Raw genomic sequence first — 15,269 nt, 5'->3', positions numbered from 1 at the left:
GAGGATGTGGGGCAGTGGCGGCTTAGAAACCTCTGTCCTACATTACTGTAATCCAGCTTGTTGTACAAGGTCACACCTGCTGGGCCTCTCTGCCTCACCCAACACTAGTCCCCAGGTGACTGCCAGGGGTGTACCTAGGGGCTGGCTAGGTTGGCCCCCAACAAGGGCACAGGCCCATGGGAGGTGCAAAAGATTGAGCCTCTCCACACCAATACATCTCCTTGCAGGGGTGTAGCCAGGATTTTTGTTGGGGGGAGGCAGGCCTTTTGTTGGGGAGAGGCAGGTCTTTTGTGAGAGGGGGCATAACCTCAGTTTGCTATGTATTTTTATTGATTTTTATTGATGGAGGGAGCAGCTGCCCCTCCCTGCCCCCCCTTGGCTACATCCATGTCTCCTTGCCAAGGGCACAAGGGAGCCTAGGCACTGATTGCCTAATCCACTGATGAGTGGCCTAATCCAACCCCTGCTGGGTCAAGTCAGGAAAAAACAAAGAGCCTCAAACATAAACGTACCCCCAAATCAACAGGCTCAGACCCTCCTCGCCTCTTGCACACAAAACTCTCCTGTTCACTCGCCCAGTTCGTCTGCACCAAAGTGACTGTGACAGAGTTAAATGCTGGGTAACTGGGGGAACTCTCTGCAATCAATGCTATCCCTGATTAAGAACATAGGACACTGCCTTATACAGGAGTCAGACCATTGGAGCATCTCGCTCAGTATTGCCTACACCAGGCATCCCCAAACTTCAGCCCTCCAGCTGTTTTGGACTACATTTCCCATCTCCCCCGACCACTGGTCTTGTTAGCTAGGGATCATGGGAGTTGTAGGCCAAAACATCTGGAGGGCCGCAGTTTGGGGATGCCTGGCCTACACTGATTGGAAGTGGCTCTCCAGGATTTCAGGCAGGAGTCTCTCCCAACCCTACCTGGAGATGCCTAGCTTGACCCTGGGGCCTTCTGCTTGCAAGGCAGATGCTTTAGCCCTGAGCTATGGCCCTTCTACAGAAATCTAGCAGTCTGCCGTTGCAAATAGTGGCATCAGTATGCCACCTTGCACTTGTGCCTTTTCTATGGTCAAAACCTCCCCATATGATCTGGAAAAGCTATCCAGGTGCATGCCTTTCCCCCTGGGGAAGACAACATCTGAGAGCTTGTTTTCTTGGGCCAAGGAAAACTGAAACTTCAGAATAATACTTGATCTATAGAAAGGGTTTGGTCTCCCTTACCCCTTTATTTAGGCTGTCCAGCTAATGGGAAAGGGAAATGAGCCAGATGCAACATGGATGGATCAATGCATCAGTCATGGGCCAAATGTTCCCATATGTTCCCTGCTTTCTCAACTGCTCTTCCAGAGGCTGGACATGTGCCACTGAGTGTCTGCTGAACTTCCCCATGCCTGCCTTCTTCAAGCCATCTGTCACAGAGATGACGAGCCCTAGGGAGCAATAATGTGGCAAATGGCCCTTGTGGCATGCAACGGGCATACAAGAATAGGGTTGGGAAGCAGCAGCGGACTCTCAACGCCATGAATTCGGCATGAATTGGGTCAGGTTGCAAGTTCGGCTGGTAGCTCAGCACTAGAGCACATGCTTTGCAAGCCCATGGTCCCAGGCACAATCCTGAAATGCTGACTCGCTGCTGCCACTTGCTGCAGACAATGCTGAGAAAGAAGGACCAGGGGTTTGACTTGGATGAAAACTGGTTCTTGAGCAAAAGCCAGCCGCTGATGGAGAGTGACTTTGAAACTACTGTGGTAGAAGAGGATGCACTGAAAGCACATTACTTCCTCTGGGAATTGTAGCTTCCTCCTTACTGGGCTACATTTCCCAGCACCATCAACAAACTACTGTTCCTGAGATTCTTAGGTGAATGCCATGTGCTTTGTGGTGTGAACACAGCCTATGTCCTTCAGACCCCCCCCCCCGGCTGCTCTCTCTTAGGGCTTATCCAGACTTCCTTTTGTGCTGTTATAGGTAGAAGTCAATGCTTTAGAGCGCCATGACCTAGCCCCCTCTTTTTTTGTCCTGGTGCTGTCTCCATGAAAACCCATTGAGTTACCACTGAGTTGGAGCAAATGGGAAATTGCCATTTGTTCTGACTCAGCGTTAAAGAGAAGGTTCTCATGGGGGAAAGTGCCGAGGGGGAAAAAAAGGACTTAGATATGGCGCCTTAAAGCCTAGAAACTGTGGGGCAAAAGGTAAATGTGGGTGAGTCCACAGTGTTGCCAACCTCTTAGCACCTGCTCTGCTTTCCCCGCTTAACTCCTACTTAGATGGAAAGGCAAGAGTGTGATCTCGCAGCTTATGCTCCATTAATGCTTAACCTAGACTGCGAACGTCAATCTGTAGCACTGAATTTAAATGAACTTCCAACCATAAAGACAGCTAAGCTCCAATGAGCCCTGGACCCTTTCCCAGTCCCATTAAAGCCAGCAAGCTTCTTCTCTGCAGCCTGCGCACCAGACTAAGTCTATTCTTACACATGCTCATTTTCACAGCTCGGTATATATGGGGATTTTTTTGTGCACTCTGGTGACAATTGCTCTGCCTCTAAAATGATTTGCACAACAAAAGGGGGTGTCCCCCATTATTTACTCCCATTCTCTGAAGATGCCCCCCCCTGTAAGATTTGCTCTCTGCTTGGAATATGCTGCTCCTTTTAAAATGGAGAGAGAAAAAATTGGGTTGGGTCTTCCCACACTTTGCACCTGATTCATTTAATATGAGACTGCCACTGGTTAGGCACATACTCTACTAAAGGGCACAATCGTGCGTGTGATGTTCACACGATTGAAAGCCTGCAAATCTGCCAGCATATAAGAGTAGCTGGAAGTGCTGGGTTTGTTACTTCGGGGGATTTATTAGTTGTGATGGGGGTGGGGAATGCTCAAAGTCTCCCTCTCCCTCTCTCCCCCTCTTACAAACACATGCACACAGATGTCATCTCCAAAGCAGTCCTTGGGGTCTAAACCATTTGCAGAGCATCCTACCCACCCACTGCTGGGCTGGTCTTGAGTAAACAAGCCTGGGGCTCTTACAGCCCCTATCATCACTCTTGAGCAAGCCCAGGAAGAAAAACAACCTTGGGACTTTTTGTTTTCCTGGCCTTTTGCCCTGATGGATAAAGCAGCCTGAATATGGAGAGCTGTTGACAGGGAGAGAAAAGGAGACAGGGAACCATCAGAGAGAGGGGTGGGGGGAGAGAGGAAGAGAGAGAGAGAGGTGTCTTGCTAATGCCTCTCCTCCTCCCACCAGCTGCTTTTCAGGAAGCCCCACAGCCCACTCTTGCTCAGTACAGCACAGAAGTGCTGATCTCCCCACCCCTCTTCAACAGGGTAAGTGGTGCTTGTGTCCGAAACAAAAGCTGGGGAGGAGTGGCTGAATATAGCACTAAGCCTTGGGGCTCAGTTCTTGGCTTTGTTGATGCATCTGTGGCTCTTCAGCCACAGTGGTTCTGCAGCAAATTGCTTCTGCTTCAAAGAAGAGTGATGGGACACAGGTCAGCTCTTGTACTGACACTGGTCCTCATCCCCCCACCCCAACATCTTCCTGACTGTGGCCATGTTGCTGAAAACTCCTAGCTCCATTAACTCTTGGCAAACGAGCCATCTCTCTAGGCCTGTTTCCTCTATGATAAATAAGGGCCATCGTTCAGTGGGAGACCACATGTTAAGCATGCATAAGGTCCCAAGTTCAAGGTCTGTAATGTAAGTTCAGCTGGGATATATCCCTGTTCTCAAAGCCTGGACAGCCACTGCCAGTCCCTGCAATCCAACGGTGGATAACCTGTGGTCAGACAGGTGTTACTGGACTCCAACTCAGCCAGCATGTTGTAGTCTAGTAAACCTTGATGGACCACTGGTTCCCCACCGCTGCTGCAGACCGAACTCAGCTAGAGGGACCAATGGTCTGACTCAGGAAGTTGCTAATCCTTCCTTTGCCTTGTTCAAAGAGTTGCTTTCAGTGTCTGCGTAGAACACTTTTGCTTGATTCCACTCTAGGCTATTGTCCATCATGCAAATAATTAACCACAGGAATTAGGTCATCATGACCACATCACACTTTTTCATGGCATTCTGCACCAGGTCAAAGTACCAACAGCAATTCATAACAGTGCATAGTGCCAGAGTTCCCTTTAGGATGGCAACTGTCCTATCCCACAGCCCTTAACCGGAAGCAAAAGCAAGAGCAGTGGGGAAAGGTAAGTCTCACTTCCCCTCGAGGATCTATGGGGTGAATGGAGAAGGCAGTTGCATGAAAGACACAGGTCCTATTTCTGTCACATCAACCCCACCAGCTGTTGAAATATTTGCATGGATTCTCAACTGTGGGGATCAGAAGGAGTGAAACTGCGCACTCAGGGCTCACCCAGCCTTTCTTCTGTGCCACTTTCCAGGCACAGGGTCACACTTTAAAAAGCTCCATGTTCAAGTGTTTTTGTTTTGTTCTTTTGTCCCGGCACATTCCCTGGGCAAACCCACATTTTACCAAATGGCAACTTGTGGGAAAACGTAATTGCCGTTTGATCCAATTCAGCAGAAAAACACAGGTTTTCCCTGGGAAAGTGCCAGGACAAACAACCCCCCCAAAAAACTGCTCGGTAATGGAACTTAAAAGCACAGACTGGTGCCTAGAAACACGGCACAAAAGGAAGTCTGGATGAGTCTCCAAAATTACAGTCAGCTGGGTGGGCCCAAGGTCTCAGTCCTAAAGCCCTCAAAGCCTACCTCTTTCAACCTTCTTGGATGAGGGCAAACTTTGCTTACATATACTGTTTCAGGGCTTAGAGCAGTATTCTGGGCAGAGACCAGCAAAATCCAAGGGGCTGCCCCTTTGTCCTCTCGTGCCCTTCACTGGGAGCTGAGCCAAACAGCCTCAATGGGAACTTCCAAATTGACCAGGCAATCCTGAAAGAAAACGGTGACCCAAGACTGCTCTCCAAAGTTAGGGGAGAGAAACCCAACAGCTTACAAAGCTCACATTGCCAGTGGGCTTGACACAGCACCGCTCCCTCCATGGACAACCTGTAAGAATTATAGCCAAGGTGACCGAGACCCCTTCATGCTGCTGGCCCAACGTTATCAAGGAGCAAAATCTGGCTGTGTCCTGGTTCATCTCTGCTCCTGCCAAAATGGTGGGAACCCTCCTCTTATCTCCTGGGAGGTCAGGATGGGTCACAGCTAAGCAGGAATCTCTTAAGTGCACTAACCGGTCCCTTCACAGCAACATAACTCCCAAGGCCTCCTGGGGCCTCTTCCCAGGGCTGGGGCATGATGGTGCTGTCTGTGAGGCCAAGGAGAGACAGGGAAACCAGCAAGATGCTCAATGAAAACAGCAAGATGCAATGAAGGGTCATGGGTGAATAACTGGGAGGGGGAGGCCGCTATCGGGTATCAGTTTTGCCTCAGCTCATCGTGGTCGGACAACTCGGAGAAGTCTCCGTGTCCTGCTTGATGAGGAGTCAATTGAAATGTTCGCTCTGGAAAGCAAGCGACTTACATGGGGTCTCCCGGTGCTTCTTATCCTTCTTTGTTTTATGCCCTGACTCACATAGGGGCTGAGCAAAGGATTTTCCCTCCCCATCCAAATGGGTCACTTACATTGATGTCTTTTCCTGCCCAGTTGCATTCTTCCCTCCATTCCACAGGCGCTGGCCAGTAAATCTGTGAGCACAAAGATAAGGAAAAGATCATTTGCCAAAATATGTTTGTATTTTAAGAAATGGGCTCCTAGCATAGTCATTCATCACACTTGAAGTTAGTCAAATGCTGCTAAAAATGCTGATAGTTTTTTTTGTTTAACCAACCCTTAGTTGTAATGTTCCTGGCTTCCTTTATTCACTGTCCATCACCTGTCTCCTTGGTATTTGAGACTTGAGTTTTCCCCCCAGAATGGGACGTAGAGCAATGTACAAAGCCAGCGGTGGGCCTTATAGCTCCTGTTTATTTACACCACCCTTCCAGGCAAAGACAACTTTTAAAAGATAATTAAAACCATACAATGATTTTTTAAAAAATCAAAATAAAACACTCTGGTGACAAAAGTATACCCTAAAACACCAGCAGTTTAAAGGAATTTAAAATGCCACTTAAAACTCTCTTAATATAATGCAGTTTGAAACAAGCATTTACAATCTGTTCAAAACACAGAAAAGATGGAGGCCCTGGGAGAAAGTCCCAAAGATATTATACTGCTACTGAAAAGGCCCTGTCTCTAGTATCTACCAGTCTGCTGGCTCCTCACAGTGGGCAGGGCCTTAGAGGCCGATTTTAAGGCCTGGGTAGGTTCATGTAAGTGATGAACTGCAAGGCTGATATCCCAGGGAGAGGGCTAAGGTGGGGGATACTTTGCATGCCATGCTAGGAGTCACTGCAAATGAACTCCTTGGATCTGTGTGTTCCACTATTCTGACCCTCATTTCTACTGAGTTTAGGTGGCGCTGTGGGTTAAACCACAGACCCTAGGGCTTGCTGATCAGAAGGTCGGCGGTTCGAATCCCTGCGACGGGGTGAGCTCCCGCTGCTCAGTCCCAGCTCCTGCCAACCTAGCAGTTCAAAAGCACCTCAAAGTGCAAGTAGATAAATAGGTACCGCTCCAAGCGGGAAGGTAAACAGTGTTTCCGTGTGCTGCTCTGGTTCGCCAAAAGCGGCTTAGTCATGCTGGCCACATGACCTGGAAGCTGTACGCCGGCTCCCTCGGCCAATAAAGTGAGATGAGCACCGCAACCCCAGAGTCGGTCATGACTGGACCTAATGGTCAGGGGTCCCTTTACCTTTACCTTTAGTGCTTGCTTCATGAGCTTTGATCCGATGATCCTTGCAAATGGGAACAATGCCACACCCATATACCATATACTACCCTGTACAGTGGAATCTTAGGTTACAAATGCTTCGGGTTACAAACACTTCAGGTTACAAACTCCGCTAACCCAGAAGTAGTACCTCGGGTTGCAAACTTTGCTCAAGGATAAGAACAGAAATCACACGCCGGTGGTGCGGTGGCAGCAAGAGGCCCCATTAGCGAAAGTGTCCCTCAGGTTAAGAACGGTTTCGGGTTAAGAACAGACTTCCAGAACAAATTAAGTTCATAACCCAAGGTACCAAAGTAGTAAAGGGAAAGACAGCCTGTAAGTCTTTTGCCACTTCAGCGGCCATGGTGCAAAGCTTTGTACATGTTGAGGAAACCAAACCTGCCCCACAAAACCGTTAGTTCACTATGTGCAAAGAAATCAGACAGCAGAGCAGACAGCCATTATGTGTCATCTAAGGCAGTGGTCTTGGGCCTCCAGATGTTTTTGGCCTACAACTCCCATGATCTCTAGCTAGCAGGACCAGTGGTCAGGGATGATGGGAATTGTAGTCTCAAAACATCTGGAGGCCCAAGGTTGAGGACCACTGATCTAAGGAATATCAGGAACTATCTTGTTCTGAGTCAGGCCATTGAGTCATGTACACTAACTGATAGTAGCAGCAGCTCTCCAGGATGTTAAGACAGGTAACCAGTGTTGCCTGTGGATACTAGGGAATGAACCCGGGGCCTTCTGCATGCCAAGCATGTGCTCTGCTAGTGAATTATGCCCCCTCTTCCAGCCATACCGGCAAAAGAAGTGCAAATGCTCCAGGAGCAGAGGGTTGGCGGTGGCTGCATTGTGCTCCCTAAGAGTTTCCCCTGCTGGGCTAGGAATGCGGCTTTCGTCCACAGCCCAGCGGTAAGGGCGTCAGCAGCCTCAACCCACCCTCTTTCCAACTCCATTAACAGGGAAGTTTATTATAGAAGATTTCACAGAGGAGTCTGGAATGCGGGATCTGTTGTCATGACGAGCGAGCGGGGAAATGGCACTACTAAAGGCTGAGGAGCAGAGGAGGGAGTTGAAGAGAGAACATAATAACTCTATTGATTGCATCCAATATTGGTGTCTTACTCAAAGCAGATCCATTGAAAATACTGGACATAATTATCTTCTGCCCATTAATACCAGCGTAAGGTACAACCCAATGCCATCATTTATTTTAAATGGGTAGTATTCAGCTAAGTTTTACTCATTGAAATGAATGAATGTAACTTAGGTAAAGGTAAAGGGACCCCTGACCATTAGGTCCAGTCGTGACCAACTGGGGTTGCGGTGCTCATCTCGCGTTATTGGCCGAGGGAGTCAGCGTACAGCTTCTGGGTCACGTGGCCAGCATGACAAAGCCGCTTCTGGTCGAACCAGAGCAGCACACAGAAATGCCGTTTACCTTCCTGCTGTAGCGGTACCTATTTATCTACTTGCACTTTGACGTGCTTTCGAACTGCTAGGTTGGCAGGAGCTGGGACTGAGCAACGGGAGCTCACCACGTGGCAGGGATTCGAACCGCCGACCTTCTGATCAGCAAGCCCTAGGCTCAGTGGTTTAACCCACAGCGCCACCTGCATCCCAAAGGTAACTTAGTAGGTTAATTAACTTCTGAGTAAAACTTGGTGGAACACCACCCAAAGTTTCCATATTGTCCTTCAGTTCAGAATTTCTGGGGTGATTTACAATAATGGGTCTCATGTCCAGATAAAGGTAAAGGTAAAGGGACCCCTGACCATTAGGTCCCGTTGCGGAAGACTCTGGGGTTGTGGTGCTCATCTCGCTTTACTGGCCGAGGGAGCTAGCGTACAGCTTCCTGGTCATGTGGCCAGCATGACAAAGCCGCTTCTGGCGAACCAGAGCAGCGCACGGAAACGCCGTTTACTTTCCCTCCGGAGCGGTACCTATTTATCTACTTGCACTTTGAGGTGCTTTCAAACTGCTAGGTGGGCAGGAGCAGGGACCGAGAAACGGGAACTCACCCCGTCGCGGGGATTCGAACCGCCAACCTTCTGATCAGCAAGCCCTAGGCTCTGTGATTTAACCCATACCCTTGCCCCATTTGTGGTGGGAAGTCCCAGGCAAACAGAGCCAGGCTACCTTCTTGTCCTGCTTGCTGATGTTGTCTAGGCTCAGGGAGGCCAGGTAGTTTTTCCCACCCACGAAGAGCCGTCCCCTCTCTTCATCCAGCAGCAGTGAGTCATAGCAGCAGGAGCGCTCCAGCTCATACGTGCGCAGTCCGTGGCGCAGTCGCAAATCTGGAGAAGAAAAAGGAGGGAGATGAACCACGATCACTTGCATGTTACGCGCAACTCCATCTGTAGTCGCAAAGTTAGAGAGAATCAGCTGGAGTCAATTGAATACAGCATAAGGCACCTAAGTGAAGTCCTAACAATTATCCTTTGATTTCTGCTTTTTAAATTGGTTTTTATTGTTACAACTGCATTCAGGAATTGAAAGGAGAGGCATAAATGCTGAAATAAACAAACAAAGCTGCACTCTGTTAAACGTGGCCATTTCCCTATTCCAGAGGATGTTTATGCAACTTAAAGCAGTTATGGCTTCCCCCAATGCCATATTGGGAGCTGTAGCTTGTTGGGAGTGCTGAGAGTTGTTCCCCTCATAAAGCTACAATTCCCAGAGTTCCCTGGGAAGAAGGATTGACTTAAGCCACTCTGGGAATCACAGCTCTTTGAGAGGGGAAAGGGGTCGCCTAACAATTATCAGCAACCATAACAAGGGATATGACAAGGGTTATACTGGAGATTTAATAGAATTGGATCAATAGAGAAGTTGCAGGAGGAAAAAAGTTAACATAAGGACCCACAAAGAGGAGGAGGGAAGTCCATGGGAGTTTATGGAATTTTCTTTTTGTTTTGGTTGTTTGACGTTTGTAAACTCCAAAATCTGAAAATTTAATTAATTTATTAAAACATATATTCTCAGCACCCTTAACAAACTGCAGTTCCCAGAATTACTTGTTGTTGCTGTTGTTTAGTCGTTTAGTCGTGTCCGACTCTTGGTGACCCCATGGACCAGAGCACGCCAGGCACTCCTGGCTTCCACTGCCTGCTGGAGAAGGAACTGGCAAACCACTCCAGTATTTTGCCAAGAAAACTCCATGGACAAAGACAACAGGCACCAGAATTACTTGGGGACTGTTTAAAGTGGCATAATGCTGCTTTAAATACAATGTGTGGATGTGGCCTGAGTTTATCTGAGAGATGGCATCCTTAAAAGTCCTCTTCCTGACACTCCCTTGTAGTCCAAAGGCCTCTGGCAGTCAAGGATACTGGGATATCCCTTCTGCTCATATGATGACATAGTTATTATGATTGTGCTGCCCATAAAAGCCTGCTATATGTGTGCAGCCAGATAAGGGAGTCCTTCTCCTACTCCAATAAACTTTCAGTCTGAACAAACAGAAAGGTGTAGAGAGCTCAGAGGCCTAGAGGGAAGGCCTTGGCTTGGGCAAGATCACATAAAGGTCATCTGAAGAGCCAAGACTTGGAACACTGGTCTCCTGTCAGTTATGCTGGTGTCCCAATTACTCTTGTCTGTGTGGGAGATTTCCACACCCGTTGCTTAGATGTCAGAGTATAAGGTAAATCACAATTGAACTAGCTAGCCCCATCTTACGTCTGCTTATTTTGGAGGAAATGATAACCATCATTTATCCCATGTATGAACTTTGTGGCCAAGCAACAGCATGGAGCTACTATGCTTATCACAGTACATGAAAGTTAACAGAGACATGAGTGAAAGAACCTTCACCTTTATCGCATGGATAAAGGTGCGCAGCCAACTGGAAGCCGCGCCTTTGTTTTTGAACGGTTCTGGGAGTGAAACGGACTCCCAGAATGGATAAAGTTTGACAACCAAGGTACCACTCTACGTGGTGGTGGTGGTGGTGGGGGGGACAGATCTGAAAATGCATATTTGCAGCCTCGGTGCTCCAGTGGATGCTGCTGACATCTGGAAATGCAGGTGGTGTCCTGTAGACACTCCCAAGCCTCAAGTTTCTGATGAACCTGCTCTGGCTGTGGACCATTCAAGCACTGAGCGGGGAGTAGGCTGGGTGGTGGTCAGGGGCTTCTGCCGATTTCGTCTTCCCACCCTACCCCCACCCCGTCTGTGGCCTGTGTCCTCTTACACCCACCTTTCAAGCCCGGTCCCTGATCTGTTCCACCAGCTTTAACAGGTTAGCAGCTTCAACAACAGTGTGACGTTAATCTCCCAGCACAACAGGCATCTGCGCAGAGAAAGGGCCCTTTCTCTCCGCAGAGAGCCTAATCTGCTTTCGGCAGCAGGAACAAATAAGCCATTGTGGAGAAGGGGAAGAAAGTGGCTGGCAGGGGAGCAACCCACTCGCTAATGAGCTGCTGCCCATGTCGGGTGCATAGGGTGCGCAGGGTCCAGAGGGAGGTCACGGCCTGATCTGCAACCCCACCCCTCCCCCCTCCACTTCCATGTTCCTTGGCTTGAGTCTGCTTGAGTCTGCTTCTAGTCCAGCAGCACCAGACAACCAACATGGCCTTCTCTCCATGCCATCTCCCTCCTCCTCCTCCTCCTCCTCCTCCTCCTCCTCCTCGGCTTGGTATTGACCTCTGGCTGGGCCACAGATGGGCATGGAAAAACCTGAGCTGGCCTGGCTTAGCACAACTGCTTCCCCTTATCTTGCTCTAGTCCTGCATGTCCCTTCCTGACCTATCTGCTTTAAACACAGAACCTCCAAGTGCCCCTATTTTCCAGGGACAGTCCCAGGTTTACAGAAGCCATCCCCATTTCTGATTTGATTCCAGAATGCCCCACTTTTCCTTAGGATGTCCCTATTTCATCAGAGAAATGTTGGAGGGTATGGAGTTATGTGACCCCCCCCCCCGAGCCAAGGAGATAAGTAACTATACAGCCTTTGGAAGACATCTGAAGGCAGCTTTGTACAGGGAAGTTATTAATGTTCAATGTTTTATTTTGTTTTTACCGTATATAATTTGGAAGCTGCTCAGAGTGGCTGGGGTAACCCAGTCAGATGGGGAATAGTAGTAGTAGTAGTAGCAGTAGCAGTAGTAGTAGTAATAGAACAGGATGCCCCTGTTTTCATCAGATAAATGTTGGAGGGTATGTAAACAACAACTACTCAGAGCACAGAACTGGAAAGGACTTGAACACCTACATATCTCACGATGGCAACACAACGTATGGCCCTATTTGAAAAACTGACAATAAGGGAGCATGCCTTGAACAGTGCATCAGATGTGGACAATGTTATATCAAAATATCGCACCCCTTCGTAAAATATTTGAATGAACACTGGCAGCCACCGGCTTCGCACGCAGGCTTATGGCAAAAAACAACACGTTCTTTTGATTGTAGCTTGTTTTAACTGATTTATTGTATTTTAACATTGTTGTAGTCTCCCCTGGGGCCTTATGATGAAGGACGGATCAGAAATCTTACAACAATAACTATAGGTTGCATGTCCCTCTACTGAAATGAATGGGAGAGTCCCCACCATCAAGGAGTTCCACGTGTGCAATGCAATGAAGCCTCAGAGCCCACACCAAAGTGCTGGGTTTGGCAAGAGAAGAAGCTAATGAGCACAGTCTTCACAGCAGCAAAAATCAGGCTATCATGGCCTTTTCCAGTTGTTGGTCCTGCTTTGGAAGGAGGCTTCGTTCTCATGCCCCTACATCGATTATTTAAAGCCAAATTGAAATTGTGGTGAGCTCATTGACTGTGACCTTCAAAATCTACACATCTGCTTCTCTTTGCATGGAAACACAAGGCTCTGCACCTGGCTAGCCAGCAAGGCAGGCAGCCACACACCTGTGTGTTCTACCTGTATGTTTACATTTCACCTCTCCTCCTCATACTCTGCAGAGAAAGGGAACGAGCACACAGAGGAGGAAAGGGAGTGCAGGAGTGTGGCAGGGAGACAAGGAAACACTTTATCTAGCACCTTCTTGAGAATTGGTTTTTAATCACATTAATCCCTGGTGAACTGATAAGCTGGCCAGCTTGCTTTCTCTGTCACTCATAGGAAATTCAGTAGAGGCTTTTTATGAAACAATAGGTTGAAAATAAAGATGTCAATGAGGATGGAAGAAAAAGAACGTTGTCTTGTCTGCTTGGGAAGCAGAAATAGCCTTTTCCACTGTTTGGCATATTTTTAACTGCAGCACATAGTTATTTTCATATTCTTTTGATGCTAAAAATGCCAGTCTCCAGTTTTAGATATTTTAGCGTGAGGGTGACTAAATTTATCTAGCTGGTGGGCTGGATCCTCACTTTCCTATCTCACATGGGCCATTTGGACAAGTGGCAGCGCCACCCCTCTGACATCAAAGGCGCTTGCTGTCAACAACAATTGTCTATGTGGTGCTGACATACAGCCTTTGCTTTGTTCATTTGCAGGTGTGATTTGGATTCAAACTACACCTGTAAATAGACATTTCCCCTCTGCACTCCAACAAAGACAAAGCTGGTCTGCGGGTGGAAACTGTTCAGTTGCAGGAGCTGTTTGGATCAAAACCACCTGCAAAAAAGACAATTTCAAAGGCAGTTCCTGTCAGAATTCATCAGCGGGGTCACTGCCACTTGCCAAGGAACAATAAGAAGTGCACTTTAAGCTCCCAATTGCTCCTTTGCAGCTGCATTCAGTATTTATCTGCCGCACACTGGGCATCACATACGATGGCAGGTGGGCACAGTTTCCAGGGAACTGTCTCTTGGGGAAGATTAGGACCCTGGCTGGGCCTAATGAACCCTGCCGTCTGGATGTTCCACACTGCAGCTGTTTAAGAGGTGAATGGTGCTGCTCAGTGAGTGATCAATGACAGCAGTTACTGCTGCTTGGGGGCTGAGGGATCAAAGAAGTCTGGTGAGCTTTGCCTCGTTTTGGTTGCACCAAAATCACTAATGTGTCCCCACTGAGGAGGGTGGTAATGTGAGAATGGAGTTCTACCATGGTTTGCTCTCCTTTCTCAACTGCCCTCCCCAGGAAAAAAGCCTGGTGCCATTGCTGTCAGTTTTTAGGCATTCCTACACAGAAACTCCCATTTACCAAGGCCTTTATTTTTTTCATTGGGGTCATACCGCAGTATATGATTTTCATTTAATTCATTGTTTACATTCTTTAATTGGGTGGGTAGGAATGATCTTTTTTATAATTCTGTTGCATGAGCGACTTTGTTTTTAGATCAAAGTTGGCTTTTATTGCCTTTCTTGACGCATTGCTTGTAAATGTATTGATGCTTCGTGTGTATGTTATGAAACTATAAGCTGCTTTGAGGATTTTTGTGTGTGGAAAGCAACAAATAAATGAGGATAACATAAATAAGAATAGTAATAAGAATAAGAGCAAACACATCCAGAATGCTCCAAAAGGAGGGCCTGCGTATCACTCCCTCAAAGCAACCTAACTGCTCTCCCTTTTTCTCCTGTACCACAAACACTAGGGGTGGGAAATGTGTGGCCCTCTATATATTGCTGCACTATGGCTCCCATTATCCTTGCTCATTAGTCATGCTGGCTGGGGCTGATGGGAGCTGGGAGTCCAACCACTTCGTTCCCAACCTCTATTCCCACAAGCAGGACACCCCTTCCCTTCCCTTCGCAATCCAAGTGACGCACTGTTGCAAGGACTTGGCCATGAGCATTCAAGGACTTCATAAGGGGTAACTTGGCAATTAAAGCTGCAGCCTAGCAACTTTAGAAATCACTCAAAAGATGAGACGTTCCAACATGTCATTAGATTTGGCCAGCTGCCAAAAGATAAGAAAGTGTGGCCGTGTTTGGGAGAGAGAATTTCCCTAAAGATTGCACCTGTGCTAGCAACTCTGACTAGTGCTCCACCAACACTGCTGCCATCAGTGGTAGAAAAATCTGGTACTAGTCTAGTCTGGCTCTCAATGCATTAGCGCTGCTTTGTCATTGTAAAAGGGGATGCCAAAAAGAACCCTACCAAAGGATAACACTTTGGTAGAATCCATTTCTCAGCAGAATAAAATGTACCCAGTGTCCATGGTACTGCACCGTGACATCTGCTACATCCTAGAAATCTAATGCTTTATTAAAGGAAACCTTGCAGAGTAAGGGTATAGTAAAGGAAATGTTTGAAAAATTGTAAAGCATGCGGCGTAGACCCAGAAACTAGCAAAGGTATGATGATTGTACGGCTTCATTACCAGATGTTTCAACAATGAATGACACAATTTGTCGAATCTGCTTTTCCTTAAAAATCAAGCAAATGAATTAGACAACTTTCTGTGGTCCATTCCAGGGCAACGTTCTATGATATCACCTCTGAGTGTGTGAAAGAATTTCTTCCCCTCTTAGCAAGAGATGCTTTTGTATCTTATTTCACATAAGCACAGAGTCTATTTATCATACTAACAGACTATCTAATACAGGGGTCAGCAAACTTTTTCAGCAGGG

The 15,269-nt window shown here is 47.6% G+C and overlaps 1 protein-coding gene across 1 annotated transcript in view; it reads right to left on the bottom strand.

The window, feature by feature from the left end:
- SEMA3B (semaphorin 3B) overlaps positions 1-15,269 on the bottom strand; it is a 54,153-nt gene that overhangs the window by 19,027 nt on the left and 19,857 nt on the right. Inside the window, exons 3-4 of the mRNA XM_035106003.3 lie at positions 8,934-9,091; positions 5,599-5,661 (exon numbers count right to left, since the gene is read on the bottom strand). Of these exons, the coding sequence (XP_034961894.3) occupies positions 5,599-5,661; positions 8,934-9,091 (221 nt within the window). The remainder of the gene's footprint in view (positions 1-5,598; positions 5,662-8,933; positions 9,092-15,269) is intronic.

The sequence above is a fragment of the Zootoca vivipara genome, chromosome 2 (genome assembly GCF_965207765.1).
Source record: "Zootoca vivipara chromosome 2, rZooViv2.hap1.1, whole genome shotgun sequence".
Classification (NCBI taxonomy): domain Eukaryota; kingdom Metazoa; phylum Chordata; class Lepidosauria; order Squamata; family Lacertidae; genus Zootoca; species Zootoca vivipara.
This window is presented reverse-complemented; position numbering and strand designations above follow the sequence as displayed.